This window comes from Notamacropus eugenii, chromosome 2 (genome assembly GCF_028372415.1).
Source record: "Notamacropus eugenii isolate mMacEug1 chromosome 2, mMacEug1.pri_v2, whole genome shotgun sequence".
Taxonomy (NCBI): domain Eukaryota; kingdom Metazoa; phylum Chordata; class Mammalia; order Diprotodontia; family Macropodidae; genus Notamacropus; species Notamacropus eugenii.
In genome coordinates, this window is record NC_092873.1 from 85360281 (window position 1) to 85383064 (window position 22784).

Below are 22784 nucleotides of genomic sequence, written 5' to 3' on the forward strand. Positions count from 1 at the left end.
GGGAAGGATAGGCAAAATTAGGAGGAGGATCAGGAATTGTGGACCAGGCTAAGACTCATGGGGTCCAAAGACCAGGGTTCCAGAAGGCTGTATTTGAAGGGATCTCACTCCTTAACTGGCATTCAAGTTCACAGCAGAGTATATCAAGCAGCCCACGTGTGAAACAACTTTGCATCCCGAACACACAGCCCAGCACTGAATCCAACACTTCACACACAGAATAGCACAAGGCACAGCTTGAGCCAGGCAGAGACCCTCAATCCTAGGACCTGTGTATCTGCTGGTCCTTCCTTTCCACCTGCCTTCTCCAAACCAGTCCAATCTAACAAGTCTTAATTTAGCATCAGCCACATCCTAGGCATTGTACTAAGTGCTGGAAATGTCCCAACTCTAGTCCTGGGTTTTCCTCCATCTGGAATTGGAGATCATCCCGAGCTAGAGTATAACCTCTTTGTTCCTGTTTACCTAGCTATGAAATAGTTATGTCCCTTTCAACTTTAAATCCTACCGTCTTATAATCTTGAACAGTACTCTATACCTACTTCCCCAAAACTTACCTCCTCTTCCCATCCCATCCCCTATTCTCTCAATGTAACACATCCCTTTGCATCCAATATTTCATCCCCTTCCTTTCATCCCTATATCCTTTCTCTTTCACTCTAGAAACCCCCAGGCCAGCATGGTGGAGCTGGGAGCCCCAGCAGATGTAGAGTAAGCACTGCAGCACAAGTTCTTTTAGGAGTCTCCTTCAGGAGTCAACTATATACAGTAGGAGATGAGGGTGGAGAGCAGAGAGCTTGCAGAAGAGAGGGAACCAGTGCCAAGGGTGGGGGGAGGGAGTGAAAGGGGGGACAGGGGCTGTTCAGTAGATAAACATAGCTGCTCCTTACCAGGTGGAAGGGGAGCATTTCATTCACAGAGGAAAGGAGACAATCTAAGATCCAGGTGTTTGACACTCCCCCCTAATCTCAACCCTTCCCTCATGTACACAGAGGGCCCAATTCTAGTAGTAACTTTGTCTTTCCCCAAACCCACTCCACATAAGCACTGTACAGACAAAAGTGGCCCAGAGAAACAAAAGGGCACAAGGTTTGGGAACCAGAAAAATAGGATATTTGGGTTCCTATTTAAAAGGGCAGAAGTCACAGACTGAGTAAACAGCCTTAATTCAAGAAAAAAATAATTTGTGAGGCTAAGTGGAGATCTGCATCTCTTTAAAGGGTAAGGCAGGGGGCAGTGGGGATTACAGGATTAAGAATGTGGAAAATGTGGAGTTGCTGAGGTGAGCTTAAATGGGTATCCAAGTCCCTATCTCTTTGTTTACTTTCAAGAAGGAGCTGTCCCTGGATTCTTCTTATCAGAATATAGAAGGATTGACTGTCCAATTGGGGTCTGGATGGTCAGATTCAAAAAACATCAGTTAGTTTTGCTGCACCCCAACATTCCCACTATTCTAAACCTTACAGTAGAACCTTGGTTTATGATTAACCTGGTTTACACATGCTTTGTTGGACAAGGAAAAAATTTTCGCAAAATTTGTCTTGCAGGATGAACAAAAATTCGTAGTTCAAACATCAAAATTTTGTTGAAAAACATCACCCAAATAAGGCTGTAGCAATGAGAGCCACTAATATTTTTAAAGATAATGCAATGTCATATTTCCGTGACATTCTGAAAAACCATCAAAAACAAATGTCGTTAGATGGATTCCTATTCAGAACATAGAAAAAAAACCAAAACAGTGAGTCAAAATATGAAAGTGATTCAAAAAAAAAGAAAAATAAGTGAAGGCAGTAATGTTAGTCTTACTTTTAGTGAAAGTAACACAAGAGAGAACACTCCGAACATTGAAATCCTCAATGTTCTTATAGAAGATTCTCCTTCCAACCAATAACCCTTCCTCCTCCTCCTCCCTCATCTCTCACACCAGCCACGACTCTTCTCAAAGGTAAAGAGGTTAATTTACTTTATTTTCAGTTTATATTGTGTACTAATCATTGCTATTGTATTTCAGGCCCATTAGGGACAAAAAACTTACTTAAAATTAAATTATTTTTATATGAATATTTAATATTTTGGGGGATATGCTACTGATCATCCAACTTTACATTATTTTCTATGGGAAAATTTGCTTTGCAATATGAACAAATCGCATGACAAACAGAATCTAGGAATGAATTAAATTTGTAAACTGAGGTTCTACTATATCTGCCTCACAAAATTTCTCAATGTCCTTGATATTCACTAAAGGCATATTTGCTCCAGAGAAGGTTAATTCATTTTGTCAGTTCCAGCTCCTCTTTGGTACTAAGGCATTTAGCCCCTCACTAATCTAAGCATTAACAACCTCTGGTTGCTGTTTTATCCTAGGCACCAGGATTGGAGATGGCTAAGCTACACAGACACAGAAAAAAACTAAGATGAAGGAAATAGATTCAAGCTTGGAGAGCTTCCATTATGAGCACAGTCCCCACATTCAAAGAATTTAAATTTTCTTTGAGACCAGATAGACAGAAAGCAGCTAGAAAATACATTTAAGTATATAACACTATCCAAACTAAGGGAGGGTTAAGAGGAAACCAAGAAAAGGAGAATCTACTGGTAATCAGGAAAGACTTCCTGAGAGAAAATAGAGCAAAGAGAAGGGAGCTGGTGTCCCACAGCTGGAAGAAAAATGGTCAACTAGGGGTAGGAGTCAATGCTGGGGCCTCTTGGGCTAGTCCAAGAAACATAAATTTGATCAGATAACAGGAAGCAATGATAAATCTGGAGGTGGTATGGAGGAGGAAGAGACCAGAGGGAGAGAGACAAGGTGGGAGGAAAGGTACAGTAATCTACGCCAAAGGTAAAGAGGGCAATTGGCACAGAGGAAAAAAAGGATGGCCCTGACAGTGATGAGCTGGATGTTGGCAGAGGAGTAAGAGGGAGCCATTCTCAAGACTATAAGCTTGAGAGGACAAAAGAGATAATGGTAGTTAAAGAGAGAAGGAAAGATGCATTTAGAGTCATCCCCAAGGTCCAATCTCCTTGGGAACCTAGGCTTCCTGACCTTAAAACCCTAACTTTTACCTTCACAAAATCAATCAGCCAGATAGAAAAAATACTTTTTATTATTATGAATAAACTGTGATCATTTAAAGGAGTGGGAAGGAGAATGCAGACAGTTGAGGGGGGGCAGGAGTCGTGCTGGGGAAGGGGGATGGGGAGAAAAGGAGGATGGACAATCCCTCTATTCCCCCAAAACAACAAACAACATCTGAACATGAAGTGTCACAGAGGAAAGGATTCCCCACTCGCTATACCCCTCCCCCAAAAAGGCCACACCCACTTCAGGCTCTTCTAGAGTTTCCAGGGCATCTGGAACTCATGAGGAGGAAGTGGGGTACAGTGGGTGGCCTCAAAGTTGTGTAAGTGTTTCCGAGCCTGAAAGAGAGCCAGATACAAAGAAAAAACATTAAGACATAGGCCAAAGAGCAGAAATGTTTGAAAGATTCTCTCCCTCTCCCCAGGGGTCTTCTCTTATCTAGACTCAAAGGGAGGAAAATCAAACAAAACTCACCAAAAACAAGGCTAGCTGCCGCTGCCCATCTGCACTAATATCATCACCTGAAGAAAAAGGAATTAATCAAACACAGTACATCCCCTCCCCCAACCCCACCCCCAAAACCCAGGTATTTTAGGCCTAGAGTTTCTCCCGTTCTTATCTCTTAAATCTTACTCCCATCAGGAATTCATATGAACCTCTCAAGTCCCTAAGCCTTACCCACACTCCAGGGGAAGTCACCCCCATGTTCTGTCTGGTAGGACCGGAGAACAGACATACACCAATCCTCATCCACTTCCCAGCGGCTATACACAGAGGCTAGGGCAGGGAATGATAAGGAAAGACAGTCAGAGCCACAGCTCCACCAGAAACCACCCTCAGCCCCTCCTCGAAGCTGCTCCCTCTCACCTTCTTCTAGCTGGGAGGAAGCCTCCAACCACTGCCTCACCACTCGAAGACTCTCCTCCCCCATTATCTTGGGGTACCTAAGAAAGACAGGTTTGGGGTCAAGACCTTTCTCCTTCCCTTCCTCACTCTTAGTTTCAAAGCTTTCCCCCACCTCTCACCGGTGCTGCAGAAGTTTCAGCAGGAGGTTATTGCCACGGTTGGACATTATATCATCAGGGACCCTGGGTATGAGAGGAAGAAGAGGAGGACAAATTCCAGGACTCCCTGAGAAGCAGGGCTGGGGAAAAGGGGAGGAAACAGAGCATTGTAGGCTGATCTCATGACTCACGTAGTGGTGATGATCTCATCCTTGGTTCGTCGGATCAGTAGCACTGGCCCCTGGTACCTGGAGAAATAAGAACACCAGTCCAGGGAATCAGAGCCCAAAACAAAAACAACGATATCCTTTCCCCTTTTACCCCAATTAGCCCCAAGGCCTGCTTGGGCTTCTCCTTCACCTGCATAACTGCTCAGCATTATTCAGATTCAGATGCTGTCTCACTGTTCGAGTCACAAGGGTCCCTAGGATAGGGGAAAGAAGTTGTCAAGAGCCACAGGAATATCGCAAACTATCCCTCCATGACAGCAGTCTTGTGCCCACATAAGTAAGGGATGTGGATATTTCTACCATACTTCAGGAATCCATGATTTCAACACTGTAGGAACTCCTTCCACCAAACCAGATCCCAACCCCTTCATGTCATGGTACATGATCTTCATGAGTCTGCTGTGGTCAAAAAAAAAAATCACCCAGTAGCTAATTTCTGGTGAAGGGCCTCAGAACTGCTAGCCCTTTACACTACAGTGTGACCAAGCCATACTTGTTCAGTTTGGCAGGACCTGCTAGAGGGAAAAGCCCACATGTGAGGATAAAATCATAGAATTCTCAGTCTTCTTCAGGCATTGCATTGCCCTGTATGTCAGCAATTCTACAGCAGTTCCCCAGACCTTCCTCACCAGAGATTTCCCCTATCCAATGGACTATCCCATTCTCCCTATCTTCTCCCCTACCCTTCTCCATGAGTTTCCTACTTACTCCAGCTGTCAGGCATGACCTTCAGGGCCAAGGGTACCAGGTCATCAAAGGAGGCGTCGAGTATCACGGCACTGATGTCTGGGTAGGACATGGCAGCCCATGTGGCTGGAGGAAGGAAAAGGAGGCACAATCAGGATAGAAAATGGAGCCTTCCCATTCCTCTAAAAGTCTATCCCTTTGGTGCCATACTCCATGCCATTCATTTAATTTTAGGCTCTTGGTCTCTCCATGCCTAGCCCCCTAATTTTAATTACCCAAGATACATAATTTCAGGAGAAAGTGAGGGGAAATAAACCATTTCTTCATCATTAAGTTTATATGCATAAGAACACAAGGGCCTTCTTATTCCTAGGTCCTATTCTTCTTCCAGGGTTTCTTCCCTTTCTCATTGATAGTCTCAGTGAGTAAAGTCACAAAATGATAGGGATAAAAGAGAATAGTAAGAAGTATGGGACCTCACAGGTCACTCATCCAACCCCCTCTATCCTTGTCCCCAAACCACAGCACGATTCTAAGCCCACAGCTGGGAGAAAGTCTCCCTTCTTGCTTAGTTCCCTACTCACCCACACCCTCCTTTTCCTAGCTGTGTAATCTTAAGCAAGTCATTTCCTCTGCTCCAGATTTTGGTTTCCTCTTCTATCAAATGAAAAGTTAGGACTAGAAAAATGATCTTTATGTCCTTTCCACTCTAACTTCCTATGCTTCGTGAGGAGACTTTAGCTGAGTAGGAAAGTGAGAAAGCTCAGGAAGTCCACCTTGGATAGGGATAGAAAGCAGGGAAGGCTATAACATAAGGACATGGGGAGGTGCGTACCAGTAAAACCCCCAATGGACCATGCATAGAGCACGATGTCCTGTGGCTGGAAGTTGAGGCGATGGATAGCAAACTGGATCACCACATCCATGGCATTGGCTTCATTCTGAGGGAACGGGACTCCCTACAGGAGCAAGGTAAAGGTTAAATGCCGCTGCAGCACCAAAAGCTGTTCACACACCTCCAACCTTTCTCATTACAACTCCCAAACTAGAGAAGATATTCCGAAAGCCTCCTACTGAAAGGAAGAGTGGATCAGATCACAGATGTAGAGAAAGAAGGTGGTAGAAAAGGGAGTTCTCCTAAAGACAAGTCCTTATTAACTACCTGTTGATTAATTAATGATATTCTCTCCCATGGGACAGATATTCCCAATCTGTTTGGGATACAGAAAGAACAGGTATGTAAAAGCTGAAAAAAGCCCCAAATTTGCATCTCCACAATCCCCACCTCCCAATATTTGGATGGGCAAACCCAAATAGGTGGGGAGATCATATAAAGGGCAAGTCCAGAGCAAGGTGAGATAGTACAGAAGTCCACAACCTCCCTCACCCAGGGGAGAATGGAAATTTTTTTCCAACAGCCTGAGAACAGAGGCAGAGGACTAAAGAAAGGCTCTCACCGTGCTGCCAGCAAAGCCAGGATGATTCCAACCCAGGACCGAATATCCGGCTGTAATACAGGGTTGGGGGAAAAGGGATGGAGAGGGAGGAAGACAGTGATCTGAACTCAGTGATCTCAGAATCATGAGATCTCATATCCTCAAAATCACAAAGGAATGAACACCTTCTTGGGAGAAGGGAAGGGAGATAAGGGAAGTATAACAAAAATATATCAGAGAGCTCTAAACACTCCCAAATTTGGAAATGAATACTTCCAACATATTCTAGCACTAGGCAGGCGGATTGTATCAAGGGCTAGGAAGGGACAGGGAGGAAAGAGAGGGGGAGCTGGGGACAGATGAAATAAGCTACTTAATATCTCCCCCCACTACAGAGTTTCTCAGAAACACTTACCTAACAGAGGGGCACTGTGGTGAGGGGAATATCAAGAAAGGGATAGTTAGGAGTACATTTATACCAAGGAGAGGGATATGTTATCAGAGGAGAGGAGAGAGAAATTATATCAAAAGGGAAGTTAAGGGAGGGTGACAGATCGAGAGCAGGAATCTTACCAAGGGGGTTCAACAGGACAAAGTCTTAGAAGTTAACAAAAAGAGAAGTACACAAAGGAGGAAGGTAGAAATATGAACCAAGAAAGAAGGGGGTTGGATTAGACCAAAGAACAAACAGAAATACAGGTGACAAAGAGATATTTCAGAGGTCTCACCTTCCAGAGGGGTGGAAAGGCAGCCAACCTCATAGAATCCAGCATTCCCCTCGCAGCAGATCACCTAAGGGAAGAAGGAATCTTGCCTGGGTGAGACATCTTCCCTAGTGCTCCTAAGTCAGGAGAGGGGCATAGCTAAGAGTCTACCGAGGTGACTGGATTGGACTTTTTGGAAGGGAAACAAGAAGACCACATTGGGGTTTTCCTTTAAGAAAAACAAATGACCATATATAGTGCCCAAAGATAAGATGAAAGCAGGTTCATGTCCCCTTAGCCCTTGGGAGGAATCATTTTGGTTAATGGCTAGAATTTAGTCATTGTAAACCATCTAGCACTAAAGATAGCTCCCTACTACTTTTCTTCCTCAATGTCTTCTTACATACAAAGATCCCATATCTTCACTCCTGTTGTCTGTTTCACTGGTAGAAATCATTTTTCCTCAGGATCCACCCAAGGAATTCAGCTCTTCCTATAAGCAATTCCTGATAATCCTTGTCTGAAGCAGACCACTGGCTTGTTTTATATTTCTTTACCATGAAGCATACTGTTTGAATTGCACTGTAGAACAACTTGGCCAGTGGAGAGTTGTGGCAAGAAAATGACGGTGGAAGACAAAACTCAGGGTTTGAGTCCTGATTCAAAATCTACTAGCTGCATGATCTTCAACAAGTAACTTCACCCCTGGGCATGATTCTTCTTTTGTACTAAATGGGATACAAAACCCTTTCCAGCTCTGATGGTCTGCAAAATATTTATGCTTTGGGACCAGGAAAAGTGGTGAAAACTGGTAATCCTTGCTATTGGGGAAGTTGAGGTTGGTGAGTCCTTTGACCTAGAAAGTTCTGAACTGCTTACATGTTATACCTATCAGGTGTCTGTACTAGGCAATTATTAAAATTGGTGATGGTAATAATAACAGCAACTAACATTTATACACTTCTTCAAGGTTTGCAAAGCATTTTACAAATATTAGCTCATCTGATCCTCACAACAACCCTGTGAGGGAAGAATTATTTTGTTATCCTCATTTACAAAGGCACACAGATATGAAGTGACTTGTCCAGTGTCACATAAGTAGGTGTCTAAAGCTGATCTGAACTCAGGTCTTCCTGACTCCAGGTCCAGTGTTCTATCCACTGTGCTATCTACATTGTCAAATGACATCATTATGTGGTGGGGGGTGGTAAGGGATTAGAGGAACTACCAGGATGCCTAAAAACCAATCCAGGTCAAAAGCAAAGCAGGATAAAGCTCCCATGTCGTTTGGCCCATTACTGACTACTACACTTCTAGCTCCGTCAAGACAAGGGAGCCCCAGTCTCAAAAACAAAGGAAAAAACTTATGCTTTTGTTCTCTAGTTGTTTTATTTGTGTGTACCCAGTATTTGGAGGCTTTTAGTTCTTCAAGACCAGGGATCATCTGGACTTTCTACTACCTAAGAATCCAGCAACTAATGAGTTTGTTGCCCAATATGTATTTGCTCAATAAGTATTTGCAAGACTACAGATAATTAATGTCTCACTACAATATAATTCTAGATTTATGGTATTGCATATTTAGAGTTGGAAGGTACCTTAGAAATTATTAAGTTCCACCAGTCCATTGTGCAGTTAAGGAAATTCAGGCCTAGAAGGATTAAGATACTTGTCTAACATCACACAGTAAATGTGAAGCCGTAAAAGAACCCAGATCTACTGAGTCCCCTTCACTCCATGCTGTGTCTCAAGATAGCTTTCTCAACCTTGTAGATAACATTCATCCACTGGTTTTTCTATATCAAGGAGTCTTTGGTCAGGGTAGAGTTTTGAAGGAAGGGCAGAGGCAAAGGAGAAATCTACTTCCCTTTGCTTCTACGAACTGCTTGTTATAACTGATCAGAATCAGGACCAGGGATGTGAATAAAGGTCATCAAGTCCAGATTCCTTATTTTATAGATGAAGAAACTAAAAGCCAGAGAGATTAAGTAACTTGTCTATAGTCACACATCAATTTCTAGAGATAGGATTAGAATCCAAGTCTCCCTAGCTCCAAGTCCAGCACTCTATACCACAACTGTACCAGTACCCATTCTCTATCACACTCGCCTTTCTCCCTACTTCAACTCACCAGCTTCTGTCCCTGAGGTCCTGACATGTCTCTCCGGTCAATGAACATGGTATCAATCTCATTACCATCACAGGCCACCAGTTTGGCTCGTCGACCATTAAACTAAGAGACAAAAGGGAAAATCTGTTAAGTCTAGCAATGCCAGTGAGATAAGACAGTTAAGGCTAGAGAATTGCTCAGGGGAGGGGGGTAAGTCAAGAGTGCCTCACCTCTTCTACCAGGCGAGCCTGGCCCTGCAGCAGCATGGGCATGAGGGCCTTCTGGAGCAGATATACAGAACCAGGGTACAGCATCCGGCGCCCCAGAGTATGTGCCACCAAAAAACTATGAGGAAATAGAGGGCCATGCATGGGGTTAATTCTTCAGGAAGCACTCAGAATCCCCGATTCTGAACACAACTCCTGATCATTCAGCAATCTGTAATCTTCCATGGAACAATTTGAAAAAGCTCAGCCTGGCAAAGCAATCAGTACCACACCCTGCCAGCATCCTTCTAACACCAAATGGAAACCCTAATTAATCACCTAAAAGTACCCCTCTTCAAAAACCCAAAGTCCCACCCATCCCATCAATGACTGGGTTTTTTCAGCACACTCACCAATCATATTATCTAGGATTACCAGTCTTTTCCAAAACCATTCAACAGACTTACACAACTCCAGAAGTTTTTCCCACTACACAGGCCTGAAAACTAGGGAGCAATTTAACTCCCCTATACACATAAAATGAGGGAACTGAGCTACATCTCTAAATTTCATGATTCCAGGTTTCCTCCTCCACAGGGAAGTCTACCCCACAATACTCCACCTGGCAATTTGACAGGGAAGCTTCTTAACCCGGTTGAGGAAATTATCAGCTGTTCCCCGATGCAGTGGTTCCGTCCGAAGCAGAGACACACCTTTGTGGGAAAGACCACGCTGGGAATCCTTTCTGAAGGCAGGAGAGATGACAGGGAAGACACCAAACAGGGTTGAAACCAAGGCTTAAGATGCCTGAGTCATTAATGGAGAAGGAGACATGCTAAGGTGTGTCCGAGAGGCAAGGCGAAGGGAAGAGTGGGGGCTGGAGGATGGGGAAGGGGGTAGACAGAGGACAAACATATATAAGGAAAAGATGGTAGGGCAGGAATGAATAAAGCAAAGGAAAGGAGAGTAAGGGACTTACCGGCTGCTGGGTTCCTCCCAGTGGAAGTCAATAGGCCAGCTCTTAAAGTCAAAATTGTAAGCAGACAGTTGTTTCTATTGTTTTCAGGGGAGGGAAAAAAAGGGAAGAAAATACTAAGTACACCTATCATTAACACCCTCTAAACTGGATATCATAGATCTCAAATTCATATCCAAAACCAAACTATCATTCCCTCCCCCCAAACCACCCTCTGACTGTATAAATACTACCCTCTCAACAATAAAACCTCTACTCAGTAATAAACTCAAATAGCTCTCTATTGCTTCTGAGATCAGATATAAGCTCTTCTGTTGAACTTTTAAATCTACCTTCCCAACTTGATTATGTGCTCCCTTCCCCACATTCTAAGGACTCTAGATAAATAGTTTTTCTGGATGTTCCTCACACATTGCACTATCTCTCCCAACTGTGCCTTTGTACCAGTCATCCCTGATTCCTTCATGCTTGAAAGGCACTCATACCTAATCTTCACCTCTGAAAATTACTTATTTCCTTCAAAACTGCTTAAAATACAGCTTCTACATGATGTCTTCCCTAATCTACCCAGCTGTTAGTATATTTCCCTCTCCCACCAAAAAAAATTTACCTTTCATTTATCTTGCATATCTCTTATATATTCTTATTTGCATATTGTGTCCCATTAGAAGTAAGCTCCATGGAGGAAGGAACTCTATTATTTTTGCCTTTGTATTACATCCATAGCACCTGGTATAGTGGCTTGCAAACAGTAGGTACATTAACACTTATGACTGACTGACAACTATTCCAGTGCATGAGATGGACACTTTCCATTTTCTAAGAATGGCATAAGGCTAATGAATTCCTATAGCCAACATGTGAATTCCCTAGTGGTTTAAGAGGGAAGAAAAATAATTCCCAATCTTTCCCCAATAAGGAACTCATTTTGATTTTCCCGAAAACACTGAGCCTGAACCACCAGCACATCTGTATGTGTGATGGGTATGTAGAAAAAGAGCAAAAGAATGGTGTTTTCAAGAGTCTACACTGCTGGAAAACAATAAGGATGGAAGTTAATAGTTGGATTTTCAACCCAGTAAAAGATGGAATGTGCTGGTAGCAAATGTTTTCATGAGCTATCATTAATACTTTGGGAACTCCTAGCCTAAGGAAAAGGGTGAGGAACTAGTCACTTTGTGGATTAGTAAATTTCAATTTGGGCTCATCCCAAGTTCCCCACCTGACACCATCATGAAACTTTCATTCTTCCTGCCATCCATGACACCTCCTTACAATGGATATTTATAGAATATACTGAACAGCACTGGTACTTAACTCATAAACCACCCTAAACTAGTGTCCGTTTTAAGTATGTGTCTTATCCCCAACTGTATTGTTAGGTCCTTGAGGACATAGGCTATAGCTTGTGTTATTATCTCCCTACACTCCCTACTCCCCACTACAATACCAAGTGGTATTGGATATGTATTAGGCTTTGCTTCTTGGACAAAACTGTCCCGATATACATTCCACAAAAGAGAGAGAAAATTCTCTCCTATGGAACATTTTGCTATTAACTTGATAAGGAGAGGAAGATTTTCCCGGAGGAATGTTTCATTAGATGTCGTAAAAAGGAAAAAGTTCTCAAGAATAAATGAGTCAGGCAGAGCCAAGATGTAGGATTAGAGGCTGCCACCCAGCTGAACTTTCCCAACATTCCCCTCCAAACAACTTTAGAATAACACCATAAATTAAATCTTGAAACAGCAGAGCCAACAAAAGGTCTGAGTGAGACATTTTTAAGGCCTAAGAAAACTTAAGAGGTCAGCAGAAGTCTGTGAGGCCTGTCCAGAGCACACACACACTGTAGCAGCCACAGCAGTAGCAACCTTGGAAGCTATCAGCCCAGAGACACTAAGGGGGTCAGCCAACTAGTCAGAAAGAGATTACAAGTGACCCTCTGCTGGCACTGGCTGGCAACTCTGTTGCTCATACACAGTTCTGGGTCACAATTCCGGGGCAGAGAGGAGAACTGAGGGTTAGCCATAAGGGAACAGGGGCTCTGGTGCCAAGGCAAAGAAATCATTAACACTTGTGGCTGCAGGGGACCAGGGACCCTTCCTGGGTAAAGACTAGGAGAGCAGTGACTACACCTCTCCCCTCATCACATCACCTTGGAAGCATCAAAAACTTGCAGACCTCCAGAACTAGCTCTGAAAATAGCAGCACAAAAAAGCCTGAAGCTTGGGACAGTGCCTCCCCACCCCCAGGTAAGCAGAGCCCAACTTTAACACAAAGTTCAAAACCAAGACATAGGCTGGGAAAATGAGCAAACAACAAAAAAAAAATTTGACCATAACAAGTTACTATGGTGGCAAGGAAGACCAAGACACAGACTCAGAAAGAGAGAAAAATGTTAAAATAACTACAAAGCCTCAAAGCAAAGTGCTCATTGGACCCCAAATCAACAAGAATGACACTGGACTCCAAACCAACAAAAATGCCTGGGAAAAGGTAAAGAAAGAAGTTAGAGTGATAGAAGAAGAACTGGGAAAAGAACTAAGAGTAATGCAAGAAAATTATGAAAATTGTGAATTAACAGCTTGGCAAGAGGCACAAAAAAATACTGAAGAAAAGCACACCCTGAAAAATAACTGGCCAAAGTAAAAGAGGCACAAAAATCCAATAAGGAGAAGAATTCCATATAAAGCAGAATAGGTCAAATGGAAAAGGGAGTACAAAAATTCACTGAAGAAAATAATTCCTTAAAAATCTGAATTGGGCAAGTGGAAGCTAATGAGTCCACAAGTCATCAAGACACAATTGTGTGTGTGTGTTCATCCTTCATTGCCAAAGAAGACCATGCCATCAGAGAAATAATGACATGATTTGCACTTGCTTTTGTTTGGAGTGAGGAATGGCTTGTGCAGGTCACCAGCCTCACTTCTCCTCCAGAGCCATCTGAATCCAGTGACCAGATATTCATCAGGATGACTGGAGATGACTCAGGATGAGGCAATTCGGGTTAAGTGACTTGTCCAAGGTCACACAGCTAGTACGTGTCAAGTGTCTGAGGTGAGATTTGAACTCAGGTCCTCCTGCCTCCTGCACTGGTGTTCTACCCACTGCACCACCTAGCTGCCCTCAAGAAACAATAAAGCAAAGACAAAATAATGAAAATAATAGAAGAAAATGTGAGATATCTCATCAGAAAAACAACTGACCTAGAAGACAGATAAAAGAGATGATTTAAGAATTATCGGACTACCTGAAAGCTATGATCAAAGAAAGAGCCTAGATATCATATTTCAAGAAAATAATAAGGAAAACTGCCTTGATATCTCAGATTTGGAGGGTAACATAGAAACTGAAAGACTCCACCAATCACTTTCTGAAAGAGTTCCTAAAATAAAACCTCAAAGGAATAGTACAGCCAAATTCTGGAGCACCCAGATTAAAGAGAAAATACTTCAAGCAGCCAGAAAGAAACAATTCAAATATCATGGAGCCACAATCAGGGTAATACAAGATAGGTTAAAGAATTAAAAGAATTAAAATATGATATTCTGGAAGGCAAAGGAGCTAGGCTTACAATCAAGAATAACTGACTGAGCAAAACTGAGTATAGTCCTTCAAGGGAAAAAATGGATACTTAATGAAATACATGACTTTCAAGTATTTCTGATGAAAAGACCAGAGGTAGAAAATAGAAATAGGAAATTTAATATTCAAAAAGAAGGCTTAAGAGAGGCATAAAAAGTTAAACATGATTATACAGGACTCAATAAAGTTAAACTGTTTATGATTAATCCTACATGGCAAGGTGATATATGTAACTCCTAAGAACTTTATCATATTAGGACAGTTAAAAGGAGTTTACATAGACAGAAAGCATAGATGTGAGTCCACAATGTTGGAAAGATCTCCCCAAAAAATGAACAAGGGGTAAAGGAGGATACACTGGGAGAAAAGAGAAGGGAAAGGTAGAATGGGTAAAATTTTCTCACATAAAAGCAGCATGTAAGGAAGAGCTTTTACAGTGGAAGGGAAAATGGGGGATTGGGGTGGCAGGCAATACTTGAATCTCACATGGAATTGGTTAAAATAGAACAGTATGTGTGTGTGTGTGTGTGTGTGTGTGTGTGTGTGTGTATGTGTACATATATATATACATACATACACACACACTCAGTTGTATATAAAAATGTAACTCACTAACAGGAAAATAAAAGAGAATGGGAATAAGAGAAGGGGGTGGGGGTGATAAAAGGGAGGATTAAGGGAAGCAACGGTAAGAAGCAGAATAGACTTTTGAGGAGGAACAGAGTAAAAAGAAAGGAGAAGAAACAAATTAATAGGATGGAAGGAAATACACAGTTAGTAATCAGAACTGTGAATGAGATAAATTCACCCATGAAAGGAAAGCAGATAGCAGAATGAATTAGAAACCAGAATCCAACAATAAGTTGTTTATAAGAGATACACTTGAAACAGAAAGATACACAGAGAGCTAAAATAAAGGGCTGGAGCAGAACCTAATATGCTTCAGCTGAAATAAAAAAGGCAGAGGTAGTAACCATAATCTAAGAGAATGCAAAAGCAAAAACAGATCCATTAAAGGAGATAATCAGGAAAACTGCATTATACTAAAAGATGCCACAGACAATGAATATCAAAAATTTTTACAGCAAGTTTCTCTGATAAAGGTCTCATTTCTCAAATATATATTGAATATAGAACTGAGTCAAATTTATAAAACTAAGAGCCATTCCCAAATTGATAAATGGTCAAAGGATATAGATAGGCAGTTTTCAGAAGAAAAAAATCAAAGCTCTCGATAGTCATGAAAAAATGCTCTAAATCACTACTAATTAGAGAAATACAAATTAAAACAACTCTGAGGTACCCCCTCAATCCTATCAGAAATGATAAATACTGGAGGTAATAAAGCAAAAATAGGTATATCAATGAGGTGCTGGTCAAGTTGTGAACTGGTCCAATCATTCTGGAGAACCATTTGGAACTGTGCCCAGTGAGTGGGCTATAAAATTAAGTATACTCTTTGACCTAGCAATACCATTACTAGGTCTGTATTCCAAAGAGATCAAAGGAAAAAGGAAAAGGACCTATACATACAAAAATATTTACAGCAACTCTTTTTCTGTGACAAAGAATTAGAAATTGAGGGGATGCCCATCAACTGGGGAATGGCTGAACAAGTTGTAGTGTATGATTGTGATGGAATTGTGATGTAAAAAATAAGGATGGTTTCAGAAAAACCTTGGAAGACGTATATGAACTGATGCAAAGTAAGGTGAAAAGTGGAAGATTATTAGGCACAGTAACAGTAATGTTGTAATGATGATCAACTGTGAAAGAGTTGGTTATTCTGATCAATAAAATGATCCAAGACAATTCCAATGGACCAATGATGAAAAAATGCTATCTGCCTCCAGAGAGAGAACTCTGAATGCAAATTGCATATAATTTTCTCACTTTTCCCTCAGCTTTTTAAAAAAAATGTGGCTAATATGGAAATATATTGTTTGCCTTCTCAGTGGGTATGAGCAGGTGAGAGGAAGGGAGAGAATCAAGTCCTCAAAATTTAACAAGGAAAGAAAAAAGAAAAGATAATTAAAATGTTTTTGAAAAAAAGAGAGTAAATTAGTCTCTAGGTGTAGTAATGCAAGCCTGTAATCCCTGGTATTTGGGAAATTGGGCTCATGGATCTCTTGATCTTGGAGTTCTGAACTACATTAGCTGATAAGAATGACTGATAGCCACTACCAATAATCTGAGAAAGCAGGGGGTAGGGTTGCATGATGCCTAAAGAAGGATAAAGTGATACAGGTCAGCAATGTTGTAGATCAAAGCTTCCATTTCAGTCAATAGTGGGATTGAGCCCATGAGAAGCTGCTGTATTTCCAGTCTGAGTGAGCACAAAAAGGAGATGAGAGAGATGGAAGGAAAGAAGGAAGGGAGGGCGTCCATTACAGAAAAGGTGAGGGGAAGAATGAGATAGACAGCTATCTAGTGGCTTGTGCCATTCCAGCATCATGGTATAAGCATGGAAAAGGCAAGGTATTTGAAGTCAGAGAACATGGGTTTGAATCCTAGCTCTGCTCTTTACTAGCTGTGTGACCTTGGGTAAGTCCCTTAGTGTCTCTGGGTCTAATAAATTCCCTAATCTATAAAATGAAGTCTATAAATGAGATGATCTATAGAATCAGATGATCTCTAAAGTCTCTTCCAGCTGTAAATTTCCTCTACTCTACCTTTATGTGTCACCTAGGATCATACCTTGTTTTCTGGGGAGTTATTCCTATGAGTCTCTTCCAAAATGGTGATGAACTGGATGTAGTGAGGGTTGGTCCAACGGCCAATGCCTGAGTGAGAGAAAGTACCAAAAAAAATCTGTTAGTCTAAGAGATAAAATGACTGGATTTTGGGAATGGGAGATGAGGCTATGAAGAGAGAAAGCCAAAGTAGAAAGATATTGCATGGAAACTAAGAATTTCAGGGCAAAAACCTTGCTTCATAGGAGAATAAGAGGAACTGATCTTATCTCTCCTTCCAGTTCTTTAGAAACCATGCAACCTCAAGTATTTCTCCCTTCCTGGACTCTTCAATCTCTCCCTCTCCACATGCTCCAGCCTCCCCATCTCAATAATTCATGTGGCTCTACTCCTGATCTTAGTTTTCTTCATCCTTTCACTGTCAAATTTCTTCTTACTTGACTATTAAAAAACTCAGATTCCCTATGTCTGTTTATGAAATTGCCACTATCCTAGTCACCAGTATCAAAAACTGTTTGATGCCTCTTTATCACACACACACACACACACACACACACACACACACACACACACACACACACACACACAGAGTATCTAGACTCCCTTTGAAATATCTCTTACTTTCACCCATCTCTTCCTTTCTACTCCCTCCTTTTCCACAACCCTAATTTGAGTCTACATCATCTCATCCCAGGATCATTACGAAAATCTCCTAACTAATCTCTCTAATCCATCACATTAATCATTATAAAGCATAATTTTCATTATTACCTGCTCTACTGAATAAATTCCAGTATGGGCTTTCAGAGCCTTCTATAATTTGATCCCAATCTATCTTTCCAAGCTTTATTTCACACCATTTCCTTAAAAACACTTTAATTAAATTAGTGTCCTCATTGTCTCCTAAATTTATCATTTGCTATCTTACCTCCATGCTCAGCTCATATTTTTTTCCAGGGACTATAATGTCCTCCTCCACCTTTTTTCTTTCCATTTTTCAAGGTCCAATTCAAACTTTATCTTTTCTGGGAATCTTTAGTTATAATCTCCAAACAATACATTCATCAACTATACCACTCATTTGTCATGTCATCTTTTCATTCATTCATCTGTGTTTTATCTCCCCAACAAAATTCTAAATTACATGAAGAATCTTACTTTGTGCTCTTCTGTATCTCCCCTGCCCTCCCCCGCTCCCTCAACTCTAGTACAGGAGCTAATTAATATATATCTGCATACTGAATGTGCCTATTTTGGACCACTCACCTCGAAGACAGGCCACACCTGCTAGGAGCAGTAGCAATGTCCCAGCATAGTGAGAAAATGGCACCACCTTTGACATACACAAGTAACCTGAGAAGAAAAAAAGAGCTGAGTTCAAGTTCTGCTTTCATCCATTGTTCCTCCCCCTCTATTCAATGGCTAATTTGGGGCATTTGCTTACCATTCTGGGGAGCACTGGCTATACCTAGTAACAGAATAGGGTCCCTTCTCCTAAGACAAGTTTCTCCATTTAATCAACATCCACACCACTCCAAACCCCAACCAACCATTTAACCCCACACTGACCTTTCCTGTAAAAGTAGAAGAAAGCCAGGGGGGAGGAATAATAAGAGATGGACCAGAGGACTGAGGCCTACAGTAAAAAATGGACAAATGGACAATCAGCTTTTTTTTTGCTTTGTTCTGACTGCTCCCCCATTTCCAACACTGGATTCTGACCAATCTGGAGAATGAGGCATACCATACTGCCAGGAAAAGTAGGTTGGAACACCACATTGGGGAGAGGAAGTTGAGGAGTGTGCTTTACATATCAGAAAGTTAGAAAGTATGTTTCATTCTGCCAGAATACACTCTTCCTAGACTGATTAAAAATGGTGATGAGAAGGCTAGAAGATACTATGCAAACTACCATACAGGGAAGTCAAAGAGTGAACGGAAAGGATAATAAAAAGAGATACATGGGAGAAAAGGGGTAGAGATAGATAAGTGCACTGGGGAAAAAATGCATTTCCCCAAGTCAGACAGCCTCAAGAATATGATCTGCTCAAACTTAAAAAGCACAGTCCTTCTTTTTATACAATTTGTTTGGAGGTTTTCCATCATTGCTACTTGGTACATTCTGGTCCCCAAATAACAGTAGAAATGCTAACATGGGAACCCTAGTGGAGAGAAGTGCTGTTATTGAAGCAAAGGAAGCTTGGTTACTTGAGGAGACAGGTCTATGGAGACTGTAGTATTCAGTACCTGGGGAAGGTCCCAACTGAGTAAACATGTTTTCCCTATGATCCATACTGTCCCAGAGGAAGCTGTATGGCATCCCAAATGGGGAGGTAGAACTCCTCAGCTGAGGCTAAAACCCTTTGCTCAGAATCTAATCAGTCTTCCAGACTGGGAAGGGGAACATAAAAAACGACTGGGTCTGGGGAGGTAAGAGTGCAGAGGACCAACTCACCAAAGCCAGGATGCTGTCAGCATGTTTCTCCAGGGCCCTGGGCTGATAATAGGACTCCTGCAAAAACAGCCCAGTCAGGGTCCCTTTTCTCCCATCTTACCCCAACCCCAGTCCATTTCTCTTCCTTTTAGTGCCTCAGCTCCCACTATTTTATCATCCCACCTGTCTGCGGCCTCCACCTCCCTTTGGACCCCCAGGCAAAAGACTCCAGATGTGGGTCTCCTCGCCCCAGAGGACACCACCTCAAGATCTGGCTCCAATACTCTCTCTCTCCAGCCCTCATCCCAGGGACAATCCAAGGAATTAAGACTATAGAAGAAAGCAATAAATGACTTTTGTCCTCTTTCACAACTCTCTTCTAAGAAATGGATGAAACCCAGGCGCTGGGAGGGCAGAATGAGAAAGTGCAGGCGAAAGGGCAAAGCGTACACACTATGACAGGAGAAGGTGAGGATCTTTTACGAAATCGGAATAAACTGAGAAAGCCTGAAAATGTAGTTGTGATTAGAAAAAGAGACTGGGGAGTCTGTGAGAATGGGCACAATAAGGGAGTAGATATAAAACCTCCCCCACTTCTGAAAATAGAATTGCTCTGTGGGTCTCTTATGGTCCAGTTGAGTGCCCCCCCACAATGGACAGAACCATCACTGCTGGGGGGGGGGGGGGTACCGATAAAGTTGATGGGAAGTCATTTTGAGAACGAAAGTAAGAGCTTAATAAAGGGAAGACACACATGAAGACAGAACAGGACAAAGCGACAGCTCGAGCCGAGACAAATGAGTTTTATGGCAACCCCCATCTTCCCACCCCACCCCTTTTCCCATTTCTAGAACACACCCTTCTAGGGTCTTCCTGGCAGCACCTGGGGTCTGGCATGAGCCATGACAACACACATGGATGGGGTGGGGTACTGTACGGGGGAGTGGGGGAGGGGGTGTAAATAAAAAACGCAAACAAGATAAATGAAAAACAGGAGAGAAGTGAGTGGATGGATGGAGAGAAAGGAAAAAAGGCTCACACCCACAAGCATTTAAGTTTACACAGTAAAGACCTAGATACGCAGTATTTGGGAGAAATAAGCAGGTTAACGTGCTCCCCCTAATTCCAACTATGGGTGCTTCCGGGGGGCTAAAGCAGCAACGGGTTTGGGCCGTACCATGACTCCAGCCAGGGGAGAGAAATAAAGGACTCACCCAGGAGCCAGCCGGGGAGGTGGTGATGGCGGCCGGAGTCCCAGGAACGCTAGTCTGAGTCCTTCCTGAGTCTCTCTCCCGGTAGACCCGGTAGAGCCGGGGGCCTAAGACGCAGCTCAGCAGCTTCGCCATCGCCCCGGCTCCAGCCGCGGCTCTTCCAGCGGCAGGTTCCCCCCCCCCCCCCAGTCGCCCCGCCTTCCCCCAAGCCTCTTGGGTGTGCGTGCTCTCTTACGTCACCACGTATAGTGCTGGCGTCTTCCTTAAACGCGCAGCACGGTCTTATTTATCAGTTCTGGGAGGTAATTGGCACTGCCTGGACTTTCCTGGTACGGGAGACTTAGCGAGGAGAAAGGCTTTAGGAAAAGCCTGGACTAGGCGGCCTGGACTTGGACTTGGACTTGGACTTGGAGCTATTCAGCCTGGCCGCGTGCAGGGCACTTTATAGGTGCTTTGATGGGTACAAAGTTTAGATTAAGCAGGGCTGTGTGCTGGGCAGTGTACTAGGATCTGGGAAGGATACAATGTTTAAGTACGGCTGAGTGCAGAGCTATTTGCTGGGTGCTGGGAACAATAGAAAGTTTAGAACAGATTAAGTTGTGCTGTGTACACAATTGTTTGCTAGGTGCTACGTAGGATACAAAGTTTCAAACTAATCTTTAGGCACAGTTTTGCTCCCAAGCCCTTAAGCACTCCTTGACTAGAAAGCTCGAGCCGCCTCACCTCCTCTTGGAACCCTCTGTTTCCTTCAAGTACCATTTTCTACTTCTGGGGTTCCCTCTTGGGGTCTCTGTTCCTCCTAGGGGTACAGAGAATATTTGAAACATTTCAATAGTAGTAGTAATAGTGAAAAAAGTTATGGATTTGAAAAAAGAACCACGAGGCAGCATGAAGTGGGTGGGAAAAGGTATAGTACCTTATCTGAAAAATGTGTAAGAGACAAGGTGAAGGAATAATTTCTGCTAACCAAAACCAGGTAAGTGAAGTTTGGAAAGGAAATCTTTTTCATATCAAGTACGAGAAAAATCTAACTTCAAAGAAATGCAAGCTAATTAATAGTCATCATAACCAGAAGCACCCAAATGGTTTGAAATTAATGAAGGTACAAAAAATTTTAGAATACTCTCGAAAGTACTGTGGAGGAAATTCTAATTTTTATAATAATCGACCTGACATTGGAATGAATATACTAATAGATTAGATTTCTCAGAATTGGTTTTTCCAACTTGTGAGTTAAGACTCACAAGCAGCTTGAACTGATCAAACTTTGACAAGGCTGACAATCACTGGCATCCTTCTGCCTGCAAACGTAAAGTGCATCAAAGACTGTAGAATGTGTGCCCCACAGAACTCTTTTCCTGTGATCCACGAAGTAGCAACCCGCCAAGGACTTGAGCAATATTGCTCCCACCTGACTCCAGAATTGTATTGTCTTCCATTTGTGGGTTTGTCATGGGATACTATTGTGGCCCTGGGAAGGATTGTAAACCACTTTCTCACCTCCTTTCCCATTTGTGATTTATGTATATAATCTGTCTTCACTGCAGCAAGGTGGAATTCTGATCAGAATTCCTGATTTGCAATTCATTGTTCCTCACCATGAAACTACTTAATTAAACAACTGTCTTATTACTGGTACTTTTTCTCTGATCTGCTGTTTGTCATTCTCAAATTAGAGGCTAGCTCATTAAAATCCTGTTAAGAGTACATATCATGTTCTTTTTTAAAAAATTAAATTATTTTATTTGTTTGTTTGTTTTCAGTATTCTACAATCACTTCCATATATCTTGGATTTTTTCCACTCCCTCCTTGGAATGGCATACACTTTTATATGGGTTCTACACATATATTCCTTTTAAATCCATTTTCACCTTAGTCATGTTGCACAGAAGATTAAAATGAATGGGAGAAATCATAAAACAAAACATAATACAAAAGAAAATGGTCTGCTTCATTCTGCGATCAAATTCTATAATTCTTTCTCTGGTTGTGGAAGTCATTTTGTCTCAAAAGTCCATTGGGAATTTTTTAAGTCCTTGCATTGAAGTGAAGTACTAAGTCTACCAGAAAAATTCCTCGCACACTGGTTGTTACTGTGTACAAAGTTCTCCTGGTTCTGCTCCTTTCACTCAGCATCAGTTCATATACGTCTTTCCAGGCCTCTCTGAAGTCTTCCTGTTCATCATTTCTTATAGCACAATAGTATTCCATTACATTCATATACCACAACTTGTTCACCCATTATCCAGTTGATTGGCATCCCCTTGATTTCCAGTTTTTGGCCACCACCAAGAAAACTGCTATAAATATTTTTGTACGTGTGGGACTATTTCCCATTTTTATGATTTCTTGGGGATATAGTCCTAGAACAATTTTTGTAGACCTTTGGGCATAGTTCCAAATTGCTCTCTAGAGTGGTTGG

General features: G+C 42.1%; 1 protein-coding gene across 2 annotated transcripts; it reads right to left on the reverse strand.

Annotated features, from left to right (window-relative positions):
• Positions 1 to 3092: 3092 nt before the first annotated feature.
• On the reverse strand, positions 3093 to 20614 carry ABHD16A (abhydrolase domain containing 16A, phospholipase). 2 transcript variants are annotated; one of them, XM_072637493.1, is made up of 20 exons: positions 20365 to 20586; positions 19172 to 19228; positions 18286 to 18352; positions 17983 to 18069; positions 16721 to 16806; positions 10442 to 10515; positions 10085 to 10207; positions 9487 to 9601; positions 9278 to 9379; positions 7171 to 7234; positions 6464 to 6513; positions 5842 to 5965; positions 5028 to 5132; positions 4450 to 4513; positions 4281 to 4337; positions 4111 to 4173; positions 3953 to 4029; positions 3764 to 3862; positions 3560 to 3606; positions 3093 to 3423 (listed from the first exon to the last, which is right to left on the reverse strand). In XM_072637493.1, exons 1-20 carry the CDS (start codon positions 20494 to 20496, stop codon positions 3340 to 3342), a joined length of 1677 nt encoding a protein of 558 aa, XP_072493594.1. In that variant the 5' UTR covers positions 20497 to 20586; the 3' UTR covers positions 3093 to 3339. The 2 variants fall into 2 exon arrangements, with proteins under 2 accessions (XP_072493594.1, XP_072493595.1); XM_072637494.1 differs by lacking the exon at positions 18286 to 18352 and having other exon boundaries at positions 20365 to 20614.
• Positions 20615 to 22784: the final 2170 nt, after the last annotated feature.

What these genes read in the sequence shown, in the direction of transcription:
- ABHD16A (XM_072637493.1), bottom strand. Translation starts at nt 20,496, where the DNA reads ATGGCGAAGCTGCTGAGCTGCGTCTTAGGCCCCCGGCTCTACCGGGTC. An exon ending in TGGGAGGAACCCAGCAGCCG is followed by an intron (nt 10,208 to 10,441) that starts GTAAGTCCCTTA and finishes TCCTGCCTTCAG; the next exon opens with AAAGGATTCCCAGCGTGGTC. An exon ending in AATGCTGAGCAGTTATGCAG is followed by an intron (nt 4,338 to 4,449) that starts GTGAAGGAGAAG and finishes TTATTTCTCCAG; the next exon opens with GTACCAGGGGCCAGTGCTAC.